The sequence below is a fragment of the Castor canadensis genome, chromosome 7 (assembly GCF_047511655.1).
Source record: "Castor canadensis chromosome 7, mCasCan1.hap1v2, whole genome shotgun sequence".
NCBI lineage: Eukaryota > Metazoa > Chordata > Mammalia > Rodentia > Castoridae > Castor > Castor canadensis.
In genome coordinates this window covers 91,257,047-91,280,967 of record NC_133392.1, presented here as the reverse complement: position 1 = coordinate 91,280,967, position 23,921 = coordinate 91,257,047, and the positions used below count along the sequence as shown (strand labels likewise).

General features: G+C 36.8%; 1 protein-coding gene across 9 annotated transcripts in view; it reads right to left on the bottom strand.

Annotated features, from left to right (window-relative positions):
• Nucleotides 1-2,287: 2,287 nt before the first annotated feature.
• The window catches only part of Ssx2ip (SSX family member 2 interacting protein), a 46,088-nt gene continuing 24,454 nt past the window's right edge, over nt 2,288-23,921 (bottom strand). For 6 of the 9 annotated variants that reach the window (XM_074079579.1, XM_020184066.2, XM_020184072.2 and 3 more), the window contains 9 exons: nt 23,410-23,545; nt 19,671-19,746; nt 19,412-19,589; nt 14,098-14,248; nt 12,807-12,943; nt 12,331-12,504; nt 9,378-9,492; nt 8,666-8,831; nt 2,288-3,132 (listed from right to left, as the gene is read on the bottom strand). In XM_074079579.1, the coding sequence (XP_073935680.1) occupies nt 2,952-3,132; nt 8,666-8,831; nt 9,378-9,492; nt 12,331-12,504; nt 12,807-12,943; nt 14,098-14,248; nt 19,412-19,589; nt 19,671-19,746; nt 23,410-23,545 (1,314 nt within the window). In that variant the 3' untranslated portion in view covers nt 2,288-2,951. The remainder of the gene's footprint in view (nt 3,133-8,665; nt 8,832-9,377; nt 9,493-12,330; nt 12,505-12,806; nt 12,944-14,097; nt 14,249-19,411; nt 19,590-19,670; nt 19,747-23,409; nt 23,546-23,921) is intronic. The other 3 variants (XM_020184069.2, XM_020184070.2, XM_020184071.2) reach the window with 3 other exon arrangements.

Here is a 23,921-nt window from a genome sequence, read left to right as displayed (position 1 = left end):
GAAGCGACAAAGCTGTGATGTACAGCAGGTACTCCATAAATGCTTATCAACAGACTAAGAGTAAACACAGGTGTAGGAAAAGGTATATTTACTAGAGTTCCACGATCCTTACTTTAAATCCTTTCTACAAATAAGAACAGGATTTACATTATGGTACACACTTTGAAGATTTTCATAAGAGTGACCACAGAAGGGTCTTGTTAACTTACAGTGCTCCAGGCATACACACTGTAAAAGCCTCTCCTGGAGTCCCAGAGGCTTTCAAATGGTCCCCACAGGAGGTCAAGACTGGGCTTTAGGGTGCTCTCTTTCTCATCATGCGCCATGAAGTGTTTTCCACTTAGCTAAGGATGGAAATGCAGAATTCTTTCTAAGTAACAGTATTCAATTATACCATGAAGCAGATAATTTGCTGTAGATTGTCCTGTGAACCCATCCATTTAAGAAAACACCTACTAAATTTTAGTCATGATTTTCTGGTCATTGATTGTTCCATTAAATTTCTTGTCACTGTAAATTACAAACATTTAAGAGTTAGGAAATTTATCTCAAAATTTCATTTCCACTTTTATGTTTTGAAAATTCAAAATGGATCTCATGTAGAAACAAATATGAGGCACAAAATATAATTTACATATTGATAAGAGAACATGATATCAGGAGGGCTTCTGAGCCGAAGTACACTCTGGCCCCATTATCTAATCGTGGCACAGCTGTACAATCTGTGCAAGGCAGATAATTAGAAAAGGAAGAGAAACAAAGTCTTGGGAGTTTTGTGTGTGGAATTATGGCTTTAACAACATGGAAAACAACCATCCGGGAGGTTTGGCTGATTGGGGATCACTGTAGCGTTGGAACGTGCAGCAAAACAAGTGAGTTAGGTAAAGTAACATACAACTTCCAGTGGATCTGTACAAACACCAAAAGCACAGGCATAATCAATCTGGTTTTCATTTTACTGTTTCTTTCACATCTTAATTTAAAAGTAAACCTCAAGGAATTTTTCTTTCCAATGAGAACTTAACACACTTTAAAATGGAAACATACAACAACCAGATGCTGCTTTCTAGAAATTATTCTCATGGAATAGAGTATCCCTAAAGTACAAAGTTTGTATTAAAAATCAGAATGTTTACTCCTGGCAAAGTACATTTCTGCATGGAAATCCCACAAGGGAGGAGGGTATCTTGACAGATTCATCAATGACTACTTTTAAAATTTGATTGCCTTTCTTTCTTTGACTATGCAAATCCTGAGTGGCAAAAAAAATTATATCCCAGCTAGATTTCTTTGTCTGGAATATGGTAGTATCTCTGAAATTCTGTAGTATCTTAAAGAGTAAAAAAGTGACCATGCACCAAGCTCACTGTAGTAAGTGACTAACATTCAAGAGCCAGACTTTTGAGACTATAAACACGGCTACTGCTAGGACTATGCTCAGTAATGTCTCATAGGATACTCAGTGGTATCTGATGAACCCTGGGAAAATGGCTACTGCTACACAACTCTATCACATACAGTGAATGGATGACACATACTTTTTTTTTCTTCACACAATGACAAATTTAAATGGAACAGTCACAGAGTAAGTGTATATACTGGTTAAACCACTAGAAAAGGGCAAGGCGGATAGACTAGCAACACCTAGCAAGGACTGGATCTGTGTAGACTGCTTCTATGTGGAGACAAGCAAGGTTAGGCACTTAAAGCTTTTGGATGAGAATCCAGGAGAAGAGCCTGGGCCTACATTTATTACTACTACTGCTACCAATAGCATACTTCTCATGAAGAAACATGCAATCAGAAACACTATGGAGACAAAAGAGCCTAAGATGGTTCTGAAAATGAAATGTCACAAGATTGTCCAGAGTTACCATATTCATGTTAAAAAAACCCAATGATTTTATATTGTGTACTTCTTTATCAGTAGTGTTGTAAACACTTCACTGAAAAATTATTAAAAAATTATTGGCAATGATAGAAAGCCCTAGCTGGTACAGATATTAACTGTACTGGTATCCATCTGGTAAGGAAAATATTACCATGCACACATCTTAACTATCTTTTATCATCCAAATATCTTAAATCAACGTTCTTATACTGTGATTCAAAAGTAATTTTACTGTCTTGTCCCTCCTACTCCACAGTCAATAGTCCTCTCAAAAATTATAATAGCCTACATATATAAAATAACAATCTAATGCTGTAAAAAATCTCAAAAATGTAATGTTAGTAATGCTGATTACCTAAAGAACTCAGCTACATGGCATAAATTTGAGTATTGATTGCCCAGATGGATTAAAAAAAAAAAAAAACCTTAAATGTGGCAGTGATCCTAATGCTTCTGTAAACAGAATGCCGCTAGAAAATTTTATTGGCATGAAATACTATATTTAGGGTTGTGTGAAATTTTTAAATCTTAAAGCCTCTTAACATAATCATGTATGTATATCTATGTACAAAACATACATAAATTTCACTTTATTTAAAACATATGAAAGAGGTAATTCCAAAATCACACTAAACATAATAAATATAGAACTTGTTTTGTTAAAAATCTACAGTATACATTCAAGTAAAGGCTAAACTTTCAATGCCATCTATATTTGGGACAAAAATTAAACATTTACAATAATCAGTTTCCTAAAAGTGCTATTTTTTAATACCTAAAAGAGGAAACTCATTCTAGTGCTTTTGTTTTCATCCGAACATCTATACATTCCTTTATTCACAGAACCAGATGCTTCTGTTACTAAAAATACATATCCAAAGCTTTTACATCCTTTTAAATAAATTTAGCATTTCAGCTCTTTGGGGGAAGACAGAGAAGTCCAAACAAACAACTCAGACTGTCTTAGATTATTAGAGGTGACTGACTTTATGACAGACCCTGTTTTAACGTAGATGTGAAATCAGATGCACACAGTAATGAAAAGTTCCAGTCCACATGCCTATGGTAAGTCATCTTTTTCTACATGAGAATTTGTGTAGGTCAAGGTGCAGCCACTGTAGAAACAACCTTCCCGTGATCCAGGTCTTGATGCCATGCTCCACTTCTGATTTGTGTATTCTCTTCCAGGTTGATTTGGCTTAGTTTCTTCAGAAGTGATATTCGGCACATTGACTGAACTGCTGAAAAACAAAGGTAGATCTTAGTAAACTTTTTCTCTCCTTCTTTTACACTTTAGATATGTGTGAATGACTGAAGTCTGTCCCATGCCATGTATGAAGTAAAATTTTAGGACATAACAATCAAAAACATGATAAAGAAATTTTTCAAAATTGCTAATTTATGACTTTTATCCATCCAGTTATCTATTTATCTATATATTTAATTTATCCCTAGACCCTATTTTGAAGCATGCTGCCCAAGTGAAGAAGATAGAGAACATGAGGATTTTGAAAGTTTGTGTTCCACATGTCTCCATCTTTGTGGCCCTAATTTTCTGATCTCCTTACAGTTTCTTTCTTTACTTGTTCATTTGCTCATCAATGCTTTCACCTATCCATCCATTCAAATATTTAAGGCCAGGCATGGTGGAGTATGCCTAGGAATCCTAGCTACTCAAGAGGCAGAAGCAGGAGGATTGTAGCCTGAGGCTGGTTGGGGCAAAGTTACGGAGACCCTATCTAGAGAACAAAATAAAAACATTTGGGAATGTGGCTCAAGTAGGACAGCACTTGTCAGCAGGCAAAAGGTCCTGGGTTCCACCCCAGCACTGTACAACAAAACAAAAAAAGGAGGCTAAGGGACCAGAGTCTGAAATTTTAAAGTAATTACTTTAAAATTTGTGGAGTTGAAGCCAATGATTTTTATTAACTCAGTATTTTAGGTAATTTTTTTCCACAAACACTTTTAAATGTACACTTTTATCACTATTTACTAACCTGACCTTAGAAAATGCTAGAAAACATTAAATTACTTTGAATTCTAAAAATGGAAAACAAAAACCTAATTAAGTTTTGCTTAGGTTTATTTACCAACACTTGGAGGGGAGGAACTCAAAAACTTGTTTATAATTCAGTCTTCAGAATTCCTGTACCTCAGAGCCATCTCCAGTGAGATCAATGATCAAATTAGTTGCATCAGTAACACGGCCTTCATCTAAAATTCCATTCTATTGTGAAGACTCAATGAGAGTGTTGTAGAAATCAGCTACAAAAAACTCCTAATTATTTTTCGGTAATCTTACTATAAACTGAGATTCAAGGTACTTTAGAAGAGATCCAAATTTACAAAATAAAATTTGAGAACCATGTCAAGCTGCACAGCTTCTGAGTTACTCTTTTCTGTGTCATTCTCAGAGAATAGAATAGCTTAACAGTTCCTTTAAGCTCCAAAATTCTGGTTCTATGCCGCTCATGTTTAAAGTAGCCTTTACAATGCAAGAAACAGGAAAGCATTTAATAATACATTTGTGTCATATTCTCAAAGAAGAATCCTATTGTAAAATTAGATTATTAAAACACTCAGGTAAGAAAATAAACCGGAATAAATTGTAAGCTTAATAACTGGGAAAAAAAAATAATACATTTGTGTCCACATATATTTTTGCTGTCAAACAATGTTTACAATGGACCAAATACTGTTTAAGTGCTTTACATAATTAATACTTACTATACCCTTTGATGTTTAAGTACTACATACTGGACTTTTCCTCTTAGCTTTATTAAACACATAAGTATGTCCTCAGGTGATATGTACTTTTTATTTTTAATGAGGATATATTCATTATATGGGGGGAATCATAGTGACAGTTCTGATTAGGCTTATATTGTGCATTAGTTGTATCACCCCCCAACTCCCTCCCCACCCCACTTAAAAGTAATTGTAAGAGGTTTCTTTGTTCTATTTCATGTAAGTATATAAAGTCCATCAACCATACACCCTCACTTTAATCTCCTTCATTCACCCTCCCCTCTTCCACTAGTACACTGTACCTATTTTACAGTCCTGTCTTTCTTTGTTAATATATAAGTTGATGTTCAAAGGGGTGTCTCAATGTATCCTCACTGTGGGTATATTTTCCTTTGGTCTGTTCAAGTCCTTCCAATACTCTCTCTCACCCCTTTGCCTTTCACCTCCCATTTTTCAACAGCTTTCAGTACATATTCTTACACTCTCTATCTTCACAGATGTTATGTTTTACAATATTACTAATGCTCTATCATTTTCTTTTCTTTTCCCTCTTTCCGAGTTTCATAGAGTAGTTCCACTGTTACAAACATGTTCTACGTATGAGTTTGTATACGATCATGCTTGTTTTTGTATATATGTCTATCTTTTGCATCTATCGTTCACGTATGAGAGAAAACTGCAGCCTTTGTCTTTCTGAGACTGGCTAACTTCACTTAACATGATGTCTTCCAATTGGATCCATTTACCTTCCAACCACATGCCATTATTCCTTATGGCTGAGTAAAACTCCATTGTGTATATATACCACATTTTCTTGATCCATTCATCAGTTGTAGGGCATCTGAGATGTTTCCAAAGTTTGGCTATTGTGAATAGTGCTGTGATGAACAGTGGTGTACAAGTGTTTGTACTGTATGTTGACTTATGTTCCTTTGAGTAGATGCCAGGAGTGGTATCACTGGATCATATGGCAGTTCTATCATTAGCTTTTTGAGGAATCTCCATACTGCTTTCCATAGTGGTTGTGCTAATTTGCATTCCCACCAGCACTGTATAAGGGTTCCTGTTTCACCACATCCTCACCAGCATTTGTTGTTATTATTACCCTTGATTATGGCCATTCTAACTGGGGTGAGATGAAATCTAAGTGTTGTTTTGATTTGAATCTCTTATAACTAGGGAAGTTGAACACTTATTCATATATTTACTGGTAGTTTGTAGCCCTCAGGCAATATTTATATGTTACGTACTACATAACTAAAAATGATTGTGTAAAAAGTAAAAATTTAAAATTAACAACAAAGACAACTATGTTGTGCTATTTATTAGATGTAAAAGCATTATTTACAAATGGCGAGAATTTGTATATTTATCTATGCAGATAATTCTAATTGGTCAAATTTGTCTCAGGAATATTACATGTTACAAAAATACTCTGGTCAGGCGCTGGTGGCTGCTATGGGAGGCTGAGATCAGGAGGATCACAGTTCAAGGCTAGCCTAGGTAAATAGTTCCCAAGGCCCCATCTCCAAAATAATCAGAGCAAAATGGACTGGTGGTATGGCTCAAGTGGTAAAGCATCTGCTTTTCAAGTACAAAGGAAGTTCAAGTGCCAGTCCCACCCAAAAAAAAAAAGAAAAGAAAAACACTCTTATCTTTGGATTATAAATAAAATAAACTTTTACTTTCTGTATCTAATCTATAAGTCAATATACTGGCTCTAACTTCAAAATGTATCCACAATCTAAGCATTTCTATCTTCACATCATGGCCCGAGTTCAAGTGCCCATCATCTCTCACATCTCAGCTTCAATAATGCCTCCTAACTGGATCTCCTGACTTCATTACTGACTCCTACAATCTTTTTCCACATAGTAAGACAAGAGTACTTGTTTTAAAACTTAGACCACCTGCCCCATTCTCTTATTTAAAATTCTCTAATGCTTATCTATTACTCAATAGCTGACCTACAATACAGACTAAAATATTTTATAAAATGAAATAACAAGTGTGACTCTAAGGGGGGTGGCAAGCAAAGTTGAGATCTATATGAACAATACTGACCATGAGTTAGTGTCTGCTGCTCCTGATGAGCACACAGCACCTCCTAATCATATGCTCTGTGTGTGTATATAGAGAACTTTTATACCTCTCCATTCTCATGTTTGTGCCCATCACTACAAACATACTAACTGTGTCCCACCTCAACATCCCATACGTGCCTGGATGGTTCTTACTCAGCTCTTTGCTGGCTTACCTAGAGTCCTAATTCCCCAACCTGTTCAAAGTTGGCTATGAATTGTACAGCCTATCCTCCTCCTTTGAAAACTTTTCTGTTCCTGTTTTAAAATCCAGCCTTTTAACCATTCTTGGCCTTGGGTAGCTGGCTTCTTCAATACTTGGTTCCACACTAGGCTCTATCACAGGCAAGTGGGCTGCAGCTCCCACTACTGCTTTCTAAAGCACCTGCCAAACTATGAGGCCCTCCAGCTATGGTCTCCTACTTTAATTAAGTGGAAAGAGAGCTGGGCACTAGTGGCTCACGCCTGTAATCCTAATTACTCAGGAGGCAGAGATCATGAAGATCTTGGTTCAAATCCAGTCCTATCTCAAAACCCTATCTAAAAAAAATCATCATAAAAAAAAAAAGGGCTGGTGGAGTGGCTCAGGTGTAGGCCCTGAGTTCAAATGCCACTACTGCAAAAGAAAAAAAAAAAAAAGAGGAAAGAGACTATGCTGGGGACATAATGCTCTATGGTAAAGCACTTGTCTAGTACACATACCTGGGCTCAACCCCAGCACCAAAACAAAAATGAAGAGATTACCACACTTACCAACTTAACCCTTTAAGTTTTTTTTTTTATTATTATTCTCTATCTCACTAAGAATGCTCTGATTCCTGATTCCTCTGTTTCAGTCAAAATTAATCCCGCAATAGCCTGTGAGGTAGAATGCTGCTGTTATATTTTAGAAAATGACTTAATAACTTGAGACTCTAGAATATCAAAATGCAGCAGTTCATAGCAATACATGGGCCTCTTGAGGATGGGAAGCAACCTTTTTTGCTTGTCACCCCTGGGCATCCAAGATGAACAAGTTTTATGAAGTTCTCTGACCTTCACTACAAAGCAAATGGGCAAACCAGAAGAAACTTTAAAATATGTACTCTAAAAATGGTCAAAATAGCATCCTTAAATTAAATACAATTGTGGTTAAAAGTTCAATTAACTCCTGAAAATAAGACTATATTTAAAATTATATATGTATATACATGTATACATACAAGTATATATGTATATGTATATGTATTTGTAGGCAATGAGATTGAACTCAAGGACTCAAGTGCTCTACCACGTGAACCATGTCCCCAACCCTAGGGCCTCACTTATGCCTGGAGCCTGCCTCTGACCACAATCCTCTTACTTTTGACTCCTGTGTAACTGGGATTATAGGTATGAACCACCATGACCACCCTCCAGCTGTGAGGATATGGTCTCACTAACATTTTTGCCCAGACTGGACTCAACCATGATCCTCTCATCTCTGCCTCCTGCATAGCTGGGGTTACAGATGTGAACCACCATGCCTGGCCCTTCAAATAACATTTTGAACGTGAAATACAATCACGTACATTATGAAAGTGGAAAAGTGAAACCTGTTGAAACCAGTCTGGGAGTGGGGGCAGAAGGGATAAAGGAGAATGATGGAGGGAGTGAGTTTAACTGTGATATACTGTAAGAACTTTTGTAAATGTTACAGCAAACACCCAGTACAACAATATGTAATAAAAAAAAGAGAAAAAGACAAACATTATATGATTTACCTCCAAGACCAGGAACCAGATCTATCTTGTACACTACTGTATACACACAATGTCTATATATACTAGGCATCGAATAAGTATTTGTAGAATGAATACATCAAACTACTAAATTCCTCTTCAACTCTTTACTGTTGCTAATACTACAGATATACCAACTTCTCTCCAGCAACATAATAATGAAAAGATCACCTATAGACAAATACCTATGTTCAGATACACAGGAACGTGTCTGGCAAAAGTCTGAAGTACAAGGTGAAGCAGGAAGAGATTTAGTCAGTTTAGATGTGCAAACTGGAGACCCACTGGACACACCGTGGGGCTTCTTCTGCCGTGGCCTGGAGTGCACTATAAGATTGTCTGGATCAGAACCTGTTTTTTCAAGAGAGAAGCAGGTACTTTAAGTGCCAGTGCACCAGCGAAGCATTAAATACAGTGAGACAGCTATCTAGGATGATTCAACTGCAATTCTGAGGTATGAGAACAAATTAACCTGACTTCTCTGTTGCACATTTACAGTTAGAAATATCTACCTTTAAAAATGGTATCTCTAGATTATAAATTTTCAAAAATGTGACATTATTATATGTATCCACAAAAAGGTCACTTTTGATTTTCATGGTTCTCTTGTTTTCCTCACTTTTATTCTGGTAAATAAAATATTAACATTAATTTTTAGGGCTGGGGATATTACTCATTGGTAGAATGCTTGCCAACCAAGGATAAGGTTCTGGGTTTGATCTCCAGTGCCACAAAAATAGATACATAAAAATAAAACAAAACAGCCTTTACTTTTTAAAAGTTGATTTTTAGTTCAAATTAGAGAACACTTATTGGTGACCTCTGAAGTTTTATATTAGTAAGTGGTACATTTAACTTAGATGCATGTTCAGATTAAAGAGTTTATGAAGTACTTACTTCCTGAGAAGGCACTGAAAAGTTTCACATTTTCAGAGTTCTGGTGATCAAAGGTAGTCATATTTAAAAATTGTTGTTTTAGCCAACTGGCTCTTTCTTCTTCAAAGGCCTTTCTCTACCATAACAAACAAACCAAAGAAATAGTGATCAATCCCTCGCCATTCACACAGCTGCCATTTTCATGTGACTTCTCTAGCTGTCCATGTTTGCTCTCTGGCTATCTACACATATTTCTTATTCAAATAAATGAACCTATAAAACTAAGAAACATTTCACTTTAAGAAATGTATGTTTGAAAATAAAAATTCACCCACCTCAATATACCAACAATTGCTACTTTTACATTTATTTTGAATGCAAATACTGCAAAAACACTGAACAGAGTATCAGAACTTTTGCATATACAGAACACATTATTAGCATAAAATTATAAATAGAAACATATCTTACATCATGTATTAATCACTTAAAAAAACAGGACTTCTGACTTCATTAAGCATATCTCTCATTATCTAGCTATCTACTACTAAACCACAAGAGGGCATATGCAGAGTATGCTAAACTTCCTCCTGATAACTGATAAATACTAAACTGAATTCTCTCTTGCCCCCCAGGTCTCTCATTCTTCCATCCTATGCCCCACTGTCCCCAGTGATCACAGGGGATAGGGCAAGTCACCAGGCAGGTGGTAGTAATCTGGAGTAGTGTTTGGAATATAAGCTCAGAAACAGGCGATCCCACTGGGCAGGAAAACATGCTGGCACAAACTGTTTTGTTCCCTGAGGAAAACAGCTATTGATGAAACAGACTTTTACAATAGTGGATAAAATCCATGTCAGCTACTTAAAATAGCTAGCCAACAGTCTTTCACTCATAAATCATGAATCACCAGACATTTGAAAAAAACTAATAGCAGAAAAGAAAAAAAGGCCAACATATAAAAACTGAATACAGAAAGCAGGTAATTCAAGAGATGGAACACTTTTCATAAATACTCATAAAAATAATGATACTATATGAAGAAAAGCCAAAAATAAGCCATTAGAAAATTTGAAAGATAAATTCTGAAGTAAAACATCAGTGGGTGAAATGAAGTTTTAAAAAATGACCCTACAGACCAGTTTGGTGACCCACAAGAGAAAGCTGGAGAATATTCAGAATTCAGAACACAAGGTCAATCCACAGACATACTCTTAAGATTAGACACTGTCTAATAGAAGTTCCAAACACAGAGAAGTTGAAGAAGGGAAAAATAAAAAATAGGAGAAAGTTTCTCTAAACTGTGGAAATACATAATCTTCCAAATGAAAGGAATTATCTCAACATAGGCTGGAAAGATTTCAGAACTTTAAGACAATTCCTAAAGCTTCCATAGTAGAGGGTAACAAAAAATAAAACATAAGGTTACGTACAAAGTAGTTAGGTTGTATTATAATCTAGCTTCTCCTCAGTAACACAAAGAGAAACGGAATAATTCTTTCAAGATTTGAGGCAAAAAGTTGGAAATCTAAATTCTACAGTCAACCAAACCAATCAAGTATGAATATATTTTTGGATATTTCAAGATTCAGAATGTTTATCATGGGCTGGTAGAGTGGCTCAAGTAGCAGAGAGCTAGTCTTGCAAGCGTGAGACCGAGTTCAAACCCAGTCCCCAGCACTACCAAAAAAAAAAAAAAAAAGAATGTTTATCACTTAAGTACTATTACTTAAGGGAACAACACAGCAGATTCAAATGGAATCCAAGAAGAGTATAACCCAAGACATAGGAAACATGGCAGCTAAATCTGATTTAGAAACTCACAACAGAAGCTAAAGAAAAAGTCAAAGAATTCATGGGAGAGTGATATATTTCTTCAGGGTGACAAAGTCTTAATACAGAATATTTTCTCTTATATGTGTCAAAATATTATTTGTTTATAGAGCGATTAATATTTACATAATCATGATATTATCAATGTTTTCTGGCTTTCAAGTTTTAAGCCTCAACTTCAGACAATGCCTACACTGTATTTCAAGACAGAATATAATGTGATGACACTGGACAATGAAAACACCACAAACAAAACTACAAAGAAAACGTGGAAAAAGGGTAACTGTAAGAACTTCCTCAGCTTGCTGGTGGAAAGGCTCAAGTGGTAGAGCACCTGCCTAACAAGCATGAGACCTTGAGTTCAAACCCAATCCTGCCCAAAAAAAAAAAAAAAAAACTGTATACATTAGTTTTTAAAAAGTACTTTGCAGAAAAATTACGAATAGAAACTTTTAACATTGGTTACCTCTAGAGAATGAAACTGGGAATGATAAAGGAGGTGGGTACTTTCTCACTATGCAGGTTTTTGTATGGGTTACTTTTTTTTTTTCAGACATTACATCTTTAATTTTGAAAGGGCAAGCTATAGAAATATACTGTGCATATAACAAACTGCTAATGCACACATTACTGGATAAGGGACTAGAAACAGAGGAAGGACTATTTTTCACTGCACTTTCTTTTAAAACAAATGTGTTCTTAATTGTTTTGTCTTCTGACACCTTATCTATTGACAGTAGATAAATGACAGATGCCCAAAGGAAACTGAATACTTAACAGAAGGAAACCAGTCAGAAATGGATAAATGAATACTTAATAGTTTTCTGGTTTTTAAAATTTCAATTCCCAAATCTTGACTGGCAGAGTGGCTCAAATGGTAGAGCACCTGCCTAACAAGTATAAGGTCCTGGGTTCAAACCCCCAGTGTCTCTGGAACAGCAAAAAAAAGTTATCAATTCCCAAATCTGGTATGGGGAAAAAATGTCACCCTACGATAGTTCAAATGTTCAGCTCTTCAGTTTCAAGTTTTTATGGATGACCAGTAAAACAGTTTAGAGAAAAATTAAGACAGCAAAGAAACAAAATCAGAACTAAGAAGCATCTGACCAAGTTCCCTCCTCCCCAGAATTTTGAAAAGCACCTCTAATCCCAGGCGAATAGCGGCTTCTGTAAAGCTTCGTCTTTCTCTCTCAAAATTCTTTTTTTGCTCTTTAAAAAGTGACCATTCTTCCTTGAGGCGTTCCTTTTCTTCCAGCAAGTAACAGTCCCGCAACAGTGAAGTGGTGTCATCATCGCACGCAGTAGCGAGCTGCTGCTGTGGAATTTGAGAACCTAGTAAATTCCAGGAGCCCTACATACCTCAAGCTGAAATAAGCATGCACCACAGGTCAGACTCTGGGCAAGGACACAGACTACAAAGAATCACAAAGTCAGATGAGGATTATCTTTTCCCAAATGCTTGCAACCCCAGCTGGCAAAGCACGGAGCACTTGATGTTAGTGGAGATTAGGGAAAATGACAAATTCTATAAATCTTATGAAATAAAGGAATACAAAATCTAGTAAAATTTTGGCCTTTCATGGGGGAGAAAAGCTTTAAAAGGTAATTCACATTTACCTGTAAAAGTTGCTGCTGTGTTTTAATCATTTCTTTACATTGCTGAATTTCTAACTCCAGTTTCTCAGTTTCTTGCTCATGGTCTTGCCGTGAGATTACATCTTCATCAATAAAACCTTCTAAGTGTACCTTGGAAACTAACACACACACACACACACACACACACACACACACACACACACACACACACACACACAGAGTAAGCTGACACAGGTTTACTGCCGCCAAAGTTTATGAGTGTTTTTGAACATATATTTAAAAATCAAGGTTCTCAGAACTTGTCTTTCTGAAATCTCATACACTTAATTTATAAACCATACTTACTCAAGACTACATCCAGATTAAACACAGATGACCTGACTACATTCACAGAAGAATCAAAAACAAATTTGTAAACTATGTTCTTGTTGATATTGTTTCAAAGATCAATGCAGTGCTACAAATCGTGCTCCCGCATATTAAATTCAACAAGCATGAAGTCCAAGCATAAAGTAATGACTGAGGTGAGTTATTTTATGTTAAGTTCATATAAAGTAAAATTGGTACTGTTTGCTGATTACTCTTTACTACTTAAGGCACTGAGTTCATTATTTTGATAATTTAAATTCATGTTTCTTAAAATAGACTTCATTTACTGAGTGGAAATCTTAATTTTCTTGATTTAAAAACATGAAAACGTAACAAAGGTAAAATGGTACATCGCTATGAGCATTTCTTGATTTTCAAGATTTAGGAAAAGAGGCTGGGTTCACACCTGTAATCCCACTTACTCAAAAGGCAGAAATGGGGAGGGTTGAAGTTTGAGACCAGCCTGGGCAAAAAGTTAGTAAGACTCCCATCTCAACCAATGAGCTGGGTATGGTGGTGCATGGCTGTAGTCCCAGCTACACGGGAGGTTGTAGTAGGAGGATCAAGGTCCCAAGTGGCCCTGAGCAAAAACACAAGACCATATCTGCAAAATAACTACAGCAAAAAAAAGGGCTAAGGGTCAAGTGGTAGAGCATCTGCCTAGCAAACACACAGCCCTGAGGTGCAAAGCCCATCACCACCAAAAAAAAAGACTTAGTGGAAGAGATTCAGTTCTCTTCATTCAACTTTATGTGGCAGGAACAGTAAAGTGTTTTCTCATGGAAGTTCAAGTCTCATTGCAACAAGTAGACAAAATCTTTTACTCAAACCACCAAACTGAGCTACAGAGTTCCAGTCTGAGCCATAATGTGGTTTTCCAAGTGAATGAAAATCAACAGCTGACTGCTGCAACCCACTCCACACACAGTAAAGCAGTAGCTACCTTGGTTATCAAGTTTTTCAACATGGCTTTTCAAAATTCTCCACTGTTTTCTGATGCTATTTGTAAGCTGTTCTCTCACAGTCTCACAGGAAAGGTCCCACATATTCTCTCTGCTGAGTTCTCCAGCATCTTCTTCAACATCAGAAATAACCTATAAGTGGTGAAAGATGAAAAGAAAAGACCAGTGTCTTAAGATGACCCTGTCTTACTAAGCCAGTACTCATTAGGCTAATTATCAGAGACAGCCTTACCAAAATAATTCCTGCACTGTATATTACATGTATGTGACCCAGTACTTAATATAAATACCTTAGAAAAAAGCAATTAATACTGAGGATAGAAACTCCCCAATTCAAATCTCTTCAGGCAGGAACTTGAATCTAGTTAGTGACAAGTCACAGAGTTGGGTAAGAGACTGTCACTACCTATCTAATGCTGTGCTAAGTATTTTTTCACACATTATTTAATCCTCAAGTCATGTTACAATATGGAAAAATTCAGGTTTAGGAAAGAAGATTAAGTGTCATACAACTAAGAAGTAGAACTGAGATTTGAAGTTAAATCAACTTGTCTCTAATCCTAGGCTTTCCTCATATAATTCTGTTTACAACTAGAGCTATTTCCCTTCCATTGTACCAACACACAAAATCACAAGAAAATGTACCAAATTTTATTGATAAGTTATCATAAAGGATCAAAGTAAGATAAAGAACAGGGAAACGATACTAAAAGGTACATGTCATAATGATCTAGGGGCTAGACAAGGAGTTAGGAAACTGTTGGCAAGGAATCACATCCTAGACTGTTGACATACAGCAGGGCCTTGCTGACCTACAACCCCTGCAGCCTACAAAAAATAACAACACCCTCCAGTCTGACCATCTAAGGCCAAAAACTCCTCTTTTCTAATATGTGAGAGGAGTTGATAGCATACGGTCCAGTCTTAAAAAGATAATGCATATTACCCAGTTTTCCAGAACTGACCACTTCCATTTCCCCAGACCCCAATAAAAGCTTGAGGTCTCCACTGCAGTGCTCCTGCCCATTCTCCCACAAGGAGAGTGCTCTTTTGTTTTGCTTTTGCTTTGCATTAATAGACCCACTCCTTCTTAAGTCTTCTCTTTGTCTGTCTTTACATTTTTTCTCTGATGAGACCAGAACTTTCTGGCTCCTAGACCTGATGACCTGAATCCAGGACATATTTTGGTGGATCAAGGCAGAAGGCTCCAGGAGACCCCCATTTTCAGGAGCAGGTGACTTTATTCTCCCTCTGATTCTGATAAGCCTACCTGATTACTTATTGATATAGAAGGACCTATGCCTTCTCAGTTTTACTCTCAAATTCTGGATTATTTGGCAAAACTTGTAGAACACTGGAGATTTACTTCTCCTCCACCTGTGTCCAGGAAGACCAAATAATTACCCATCAATCCGACTTTTGTATCATAAACTTCAGGATTAGTATGTAAAGGTTTTGAGCTCTTTATGTATTTTTCCTCTCCCTTCTGTCTTCTTCTTGCTTGTATTAGATAGTTTTGCTATTCAAGGTCATTCAGAAGTTATCTCAGCCACCCCTGGGTGGAATGTAACATTCTATAACTCTTAGACTCATATTAAGACAAAAGGGGGGAAATGTGTAAAGATAGCCTTTTAAAAATCTAAGCAGCAGCCAAGTTTGCATAATATCTATAGCTGTGGACAGGTAACAAGGAAAAGGGAATCAGTAAGTAGATGAGGCATTGCCAAAAAAAAAAAAAGGGTATATATGTACATATATACATATATATATATACACACACACATATATATTTACATACACACACACATATATATATGTGTGAGAGAGAGTATTTGTAGATACAAAAATATTTTGTATTTGTCTTAAAAGCAAAGGATTGTTTGAAGATGGAAACAGGCAGAAAAATGCAAAGCCAACAGTCTAAAAGAATGGTGCAGAAAGATTATTAGGGTTTATGCTGAGATACAATTGATGGAATATGGTAAGGCTTGAGGGACATAACAAAATTATGAGAGGACATTTTCTGGATAAAAATGGTTTGGCATGGTACAATAAGGTTCTGTCTTAAACTAAAGGATTCTTCCAAAATGGAAATAGACATGGACAAAACCAGGAGGGAAAAGCATGTCACAGAAGGATTGTGGTAGGATTCATGATGAGATATAAGTGGTTAAAAAATAAAACAATACTGTCTTAATAAACTTTTAAAAGGCTATTTTAAAAACTTCTTAAACCGCAATAAAGCTGAGAGAGGGAGGAAGAGGGGTGGGTGGTAAGGGAGGGGGTGGGGGCGGGGGGAGAAATGACCCAAGCATTAAAACAAAAAATTTCAAAAACAAAAAAAAAGAATTAAAAAAAAAAAAAGAAAAGAAAAATGCGTCACTGATCTCTTCTCCGAGATGACCTGCTCTCCTCTGTAAAAATGTATCCTTACTTCTCTTAATAAACTTTGCTGTTACTTTCACAACATTTCACATCTTGCTTGAAATCTTTTCTTGTGGGAATGCGAGGACCAAGGACCCAAATGAAACTCCAGTAACAATAATAACCAGCAGTGACATAACTTGTCCTAATTTATTACTAACATCCAGGAAGGTGGATATATCTGACTAATTTGAAGGAGAAATAACTTGCAGGAGAAAAGACGGGGCTGATAAGACTGTTTCCACACAGATGCAGCAGCAAGCAGGCAGTGAGTGAATCAGCAATGGGCTAACAGAGGTTAAGACCCCGAGGCAGAGCAGGTGAGGAAAAGGCCAGGATGTGGCTTGCTGTGACTCTGGCCCTTGCCCATCATTCTTCAGGGGCATCTGCCAGTAACTCTTCCAAGGAGAGACATCTTCTCTTCCATGCCTTTTAAGGCCTCTCTGAATACAGGTTTAGCAGCCCTTATCCAAAATGCTTGAGATCAGAAGTGTTTAAGATTTTGGATTTTGCAAGGCTTGAATATCACATAAGGGATGGGATGCAAGGGTAAGCAAAATTCATTTATGTTCTAAATAAACACCTTATATGCATAGCCTGAAGACAGTTTTATATAGTATCTTTACTGCGTCTTCATTCTGACTGATATGAGTGAGATTAGGTGTGAAATTTCCTACTTTTAGCATTATGTTGGTCCTCAAAAAGTTTCAGATTTTGTTGTACTGTGGATTTCAAATTTTCAGAGTAGGAATGCTCAACCTATGTCATAAATCTTTTGTTAAAAAAATTAGTAATTACTGCATATTTCCCAGATTTTATAAAAATCTATTACCACAAGATGAAAATTAAGAATCCACAACCTGAATTTTGATACATTTTTTTGGCTACAACTAAGTAAGCCGAAAAGGTGAAACCTGGATGCTTATGTAGGCATTCCAAAATTACCTTATTCCTCTTGCTACAATGCTAGAAAATCTTTTCTTAAAACAAAGCAATGGTTGAATTGCTCAAATTTTAAGAGTAAAGGTAACTAGAAAAATTGGTCTTTTAAAAATAGGAAATATGCTACAGAATTATTTCTCCAAAATTAAACATCTGAATTATAAGGAGTTACAACAAGATACCACCCACTGCTGAGTAATAGGTGGGGAGGAGGTAAGAATCTGAGAAAGACCTCCTGGAATTATTATCCACTTTTGCTGAGATTGGTAATAAAAAAAAAAATCAATAAAATAAATTTTTTTTAAAAAGGGAAAAGTCCATAAAGAATGACCCAAATCTGAACCAGCCTCATGAGTAATGTAAGCCACTAATCCTGAAGAGTGAAAGGTAGCAAGTAACTAGAAGTGGCAGACTTTGAGAGAAAAGGTTAAATAAATACAAAAGGTCAAGCCTTAAATTAGAGATTGTAAAAAATATAGGACTAGTCTTAGTTCCCAAACATACTGTGTAGTTTGACAATAAGATACTTTGAAGAAAGATACCATATTCACATAACATTTTATTATAGTATATTATAACAACTGTTTTATTAGTTATTGCTGTTAACCTCTTACTATTCCTAATTTATACATTAAACCTCCTCATAGGTAAAATACATATAGGAAAAACATGAGAAAGCTTAATAGGAAAAAACATAGTATATATAGGGTTTAGCATTATCTGGTTTCAGGCATCCACTGGGGGTCTTGGATCATATCCTCTGTGGATAAGGGGATTACTATATTCAAGTAATATTTTAAAGCAATTTTTAAAGGATAAAAAAATTAGAAGGTAAATGGGCTTATTAATTGGATTGATTTAAGATCTTACAAAATAATCCTCAAATACAGGTTTAAAAAACAAGTTATGGTGACTTGCTGGTGATTAGCATTTTCTATCAACAAGGTTATTGTCAGATTTTAATAACTAATGAGAGCTTGCTAAAACCCAGAATTCAAACTTTTATATAAAGTAAGTAAAAAGAACTTTTCATCATGCTGTGATTTTTTTTCAGATCTCTCAATACATATTCCCCCTGCATCAAATGCTTTCCCCATGTTTTTGTCAAAAGCATTCACTGATTTTCTTAGGCGCCTACTCAGATGTCACTTTCTCTGTCTGTGGTGGCCTCAATTGCTGTGTTGACTGTTGTTTTACCTCTTGTGCCACCCTATCACAGCACTTCACACGTGTGATAATCACTTATCCACATGTCTGGCTCTCCGAGAAAGAATTTTTGAAGGAAAAAGTAAAAAAATCTTTCCAGCTTTTTCTCTCCATGAGCCCTCAATAAATATGTGGAACAAATCTGGCCTCCAAGGTTAAAAGTTTCACTCTGAAAAACAGAGTACACAGTATTTAAAACAACTGAAAGGATATCTGGCACAATGGCTGTCAGCTTGAGCACTGGAGGCAGACTTGGATTCAAATCCTAGTTTGGCTCTTACGGTGGAGCGTCTGCCTAGCAAGCAAAAGCCCTGAGTTCAACTGCCCCAGTACTACCAAAAACAAAATAATATAAAAATAAATATATCAAATCCTAATTTTGTCATATGTGATATTGTGCTAGTAACTCATCAGTTTCCTCATCTATGAGAAAATAAATCATCACACTGTTATAATATTTGGAATATTATAATGCTTAAAAAGTTTCTCCTATGAGAAATAATATAAGACAATGCTTATGAAGTGCTCATCACAGCACCTGGCAAGAATTAAGTCCCTGGAGATTATCTTCATTGTTTCTCAGGCTGTGTCTGAAAACATAACAGGGACATTTGTGGCTGTCACAGTGACTTGAGGCAGCACAGCAGTGACTATCTTGTTGAAAATAGCAAGTGCCCCCACTAAGCAATCTGAAGACCGTATGAGAGAGAAAAGGCCACTTACAGCTCCTGTGCTATCGTCTGCCCTTTCTCTAGGTTTCTTCTTTTGGGGAGAAAGAAGAGAAATCATTTCCTTTTTCATTTGCTGAAGAACCTTCTTAAGTTCAGCATTTTCCAGTAGGATTTGTTTCTGACGGTATTCATAATCATTCAAGAGAATTTTATACATTTCATCTTCATTCCTGAGAAAGAAAGAGTCAGTGTGAAAATGCAGTGAAGAAAGCAAAGTCTGACTATGTTTATCAATTTAACCTGGCCTTTACCTGGCTTCTGTTTTACCCGTCCTCCAGGAGCCTCTTTTTCCATCAGCTCTCCCCACATAATTTAAAACGTCCATTGCTACAGAAGTGAACACAAAACAAAACCAATTTTTACCATATGTGTTTAAAACTCTAATTCATGTGATTTACATTAGGGACCTAAGTCAACCTAGTATATAGGTTAGGATTTGAGCACTAGTAACCTAATTTCAAGTTCTAGTTCAACCACTTGTAAGCACTGTTGATTCTGGTAAGTTATTTAACAGCTTAGCCTGTTTCTTCCTTGATACAGTGGGAAGAATGGATGAATATGTCAAAGAATTGTTAAGATTGAAAGAAGTGAGGTTAGAACACTTAACACAGTAGAGGTGAACACAGTATCTGGCATTACTAATTTCAATACTAGAGATGACAATCTGTGGCTTGCAGGTCAGCTGCCTAATTTTTGCCAATGAAGTTTTACTGGAACACAGTCACAGCCATTTGTTTATATATTGTCTATGGATACTTTTCTCCAACAATGGGCAGAGGTAGCAGGTCTAAAAACTACTTGTACATCCAATACAACCAAATATATTTACTATTTTTTTTTTTTTTGGCAGTGCTAGGGATTGAACTCAGAGCCTACATCTTGAGTCACTCCACTAGCCATTTTTTGTGCTGGGTTTTTTCGAGATAGGGTCTCTCAAACTATGTGCCAAGGGCTGGCTTTAAGCCACAGTCCTCCTGATTTCTTCCTCCTGAGTAGTTAAGATTACAGGCGTGAGCCACAGGTGCCTGGATACTATTTGGATTTTTACAGAAAAAGTTTGCCAGGCCCTATCATCATCATTAGAATAGTCAAAAGAGGCAAGGCCCTTGACAGCAATTAACATCTCTTCTGAAGAAGGAAGAGAATAAGTTACTATAATTTTGGAACTAATAAAAATCATTACTGGAAATGTCACTTCCAATTAGGTTGGGAACTGGAAATAGCTAGACCCCTAAATACAATGTTTCTAGAGTTAAATCTTTCATAAATTTCTCTAACTGGATCTTAAACTTTATATGTTCAGCATTTCATCCTGCTCCTCAATTTTGTTCCATTATGAATGAATGAACATGAGGCTAATTAATCTTAAAAATTAATGACTGTTCACATGCATAAGAATATTAACTTGGAACCTGATGGTTTCTAACTTTGTTTTAACTGATTATTATTACACCTTCATTTTCTATCTTTTGGTGATTTTTTTTTTTTTTGGAGGGGTTGGTACAGGAGTTTGAACTCAAGGCCTCTTGCTTACAGGTGCTTTACCATGACACAAGCCCTCCCAGTCCTTTTCTGCTTTAGATATTTTTTGGATAGGGTGTTCATTTTGTTTTCTGCCTGGGGTTAGTTTCAGATTGTGATCCTCCTACCTATGGAACCCAAAGCTGGGGTAACAGGCATACATCATGCCTAGTTTATTGATTGAGATCAGGTCTCACTAACATTTTGTCCCAGCTGGCTTCAAATCTGCCTCCCAACTAGCTGGAATTACAAACATGAACCAACACACCTGGCCCTATTTTTCAGTAATTTTTAAAATACAATATTCAGATAACTCCACAGCCTGCTGCACAAAATGTAATGATCCAATCAACATGGAACTGCTTTCAGACAGCAGTCAAGCCCACCATGTGACAGCCTGAAATATATACTCACCAGTTGTTGTTGAAGTCCAAGTGCAGCTTTGGAGAGACGGCTAAGAGTACCACTGAAAAATGTAGGCTAGAGGACTCCCTGCGATTTACTTCAATAAGTTAAATGCATAGACCTTTTTTCCTGAATTGTAACCAGGCCAGCAAACTTCACTGTACAGCTCTACTTCTGTCTGTGCAGTTTGACTTTTTAATCTATACTATTTACTGGAAATCATGCATACACTTGCACAAACAGTTGCAGATTAAAGTTTTCAAAAGAATAATACTACAGCTGGGTGTAGTGGCACATTCCCGCAACCCCAGCTACTTGTGAGCAGAGATAGGAGGTTCATGGTTTGAAGCTGGGGCAGGCAAAAAGTCAGCAATACCCTATCTCAAAAGCAAGTAGGGCAAAACCTGTGGTCCCAGCTACTTAGGAGGCAGAAGTAGGAGGACTGCAGTTTGAGGCCAGCCCTGGCAAACTCAGCAGAAACCCTATCTGAAAAACAAACTGAAAGTAGTAGGACTGAAAAGCCAAGTAATAGTGCACCTGCAAATGGGAGACCATGAGGAAAGCTACAATAATAAACAAAAACCACACCTCAGACACTGAAGTGACATTTATGGTGTACCTGCTGACTAGCTATTTCAAAAATGCACAGGTGCTGGGTGCTGGTGGCTCACACCTGTAATCCTAGCTACTCAGGAGGCAGAGATCAGGAGGATCATGGTTCAAAGCCAGTCTGGGCAAATGGTCTGTAAGACCCTATCTCAAAAATACCCAACACAAAAAAGGGCTCGCGAGTGGCTCAAGTGATAAAGTGCCTGCCTAGCCAAGTGTGAAGCTGAGCTGACTTCAAACACCAGTACACTTTAAAAACAAAAAACAGTTAAGTCAGGTACCGGTGGTTCATGCCTGTGATCCTAGCTACTTGGGAGGCTGAGATTGACAGGATCATGGTTTAAGGCCAGCCCGGGCAAATAATTCTCAAGACCCCCATCTCCAAAATAAATAGACCAAAATGGACTGGAGGTGCGGCTCAAGCGGTAGAGTGCTTGCTTTGCAAGAGCAAAGCCCTGAGTTCAAACTGCAGTCCCACCAAAAAACAAACAAAAATATCCCAACAGGGCTTGGTGGAGTGGCTCAAGTAGTAGAGCACCTACCTAGCAAGCATGAGTCGCTGAATTCAAACCCCACAAAAATTATATATCTCTCAACCCCCATCCCCCCCAAAAAAGAAGAAACTGTCCCACACACACAGGTAAAATTATTTGAAGGAAAGAAGAGCTGGATGTGGTAGTTCATGTCTGTAATCCTAGCAATTGGGCAGCTGAAGCAGAAAGATTTTGCTTTAGAGTCAGTCTGAGCTACACAGGAGATTAAGGCCAACCTGGACTTAATGATTTGGTCTGATGAACAATTTTATGAAGTTTACTCTAAAATCACACTTCTTTTAAGTAGCACATCCTGATTCTTATTATTTTCAGTCCTATAGAATGGAAAATCAGAGCATCCTCTGGCTTAGTTTTTCTCCATGAATCAATCCTATACCTGTCATGTTAAACAAACACATGCAACCAAAGGCTTTTTGTGTTTGTGTGGCATTAGGAATTGAACTCAGGGCCTCACACTCACTAGGAAGGTGCTCTACCACTTAAGCCACTCTGCCAGCCCTTTCTGAATTACTTTTGAGACAGGCTCTTGCTTTATGCCCAGGTTAGCCTGGACCTTGATCCTCCTATTTATGTTTCTCCATAGCCAGATGACAGGTGCATGCCACCTCATCCAGCCTTTAGTTGACATGGGGTCTCAAGGACTTTTTGGCCAAAGCTGGCCTCCAACCTCGATGCTCCTGATCTCTGCCTCTCAAGAAGCTAGATTATAAGCATGACAAAATGAGTTATTTTCCACTACCCAGTTGTCTTAAATTTCTAGTTTATACAGACATACACGATCTAAAATAAACTATACAAAGTAGGAAAATTACATTTCATGAGTTGTACTCAATCCTTTTACACTTATTTCTCAGCATATTAGCTTATTTACTTCCTTTGCTGTATTTAGCCAGCTGCTTACCTATTTTTTTATCTTTCTTGTTCATAACAAGTTGATGTAGGCGTTCTTTTAATTTATTATACTCACGCTCCTTTCTCTTCATATCATGATTATACTGAGTAGCTCGACTTGCAATGATATTTTGTAATTTTTGTACCTGAAAAAAGGCATTTTCTATCAAATGATGGTTGATAAATGCAATAAAAATCCCCAAGTTCAAAGGATACAAGTCCTAGCATCCATCTTCCCATGTAATAGTTTGTAAATTCTAGGATTTTTCCTTTTTGATGACACTGAAAGCTACTTTTTAAAATACCATTAACTGAAACACAAAGATACTACTTTTTAATTTTGAAATTTCCAGAAGTGTTAACTTTGTAAGTTAGCTTCAACATCTGTTACCTGTCATTACAAGACTATGGTAATTTTGGGGTGGAGGGGATAAAAGAGACTAATGGAGGGGTGAATTTGACTATGATATATTTGACATAAGAACTTTTGTAAGTGTCACAACGTACCTCCAGCACAACAAT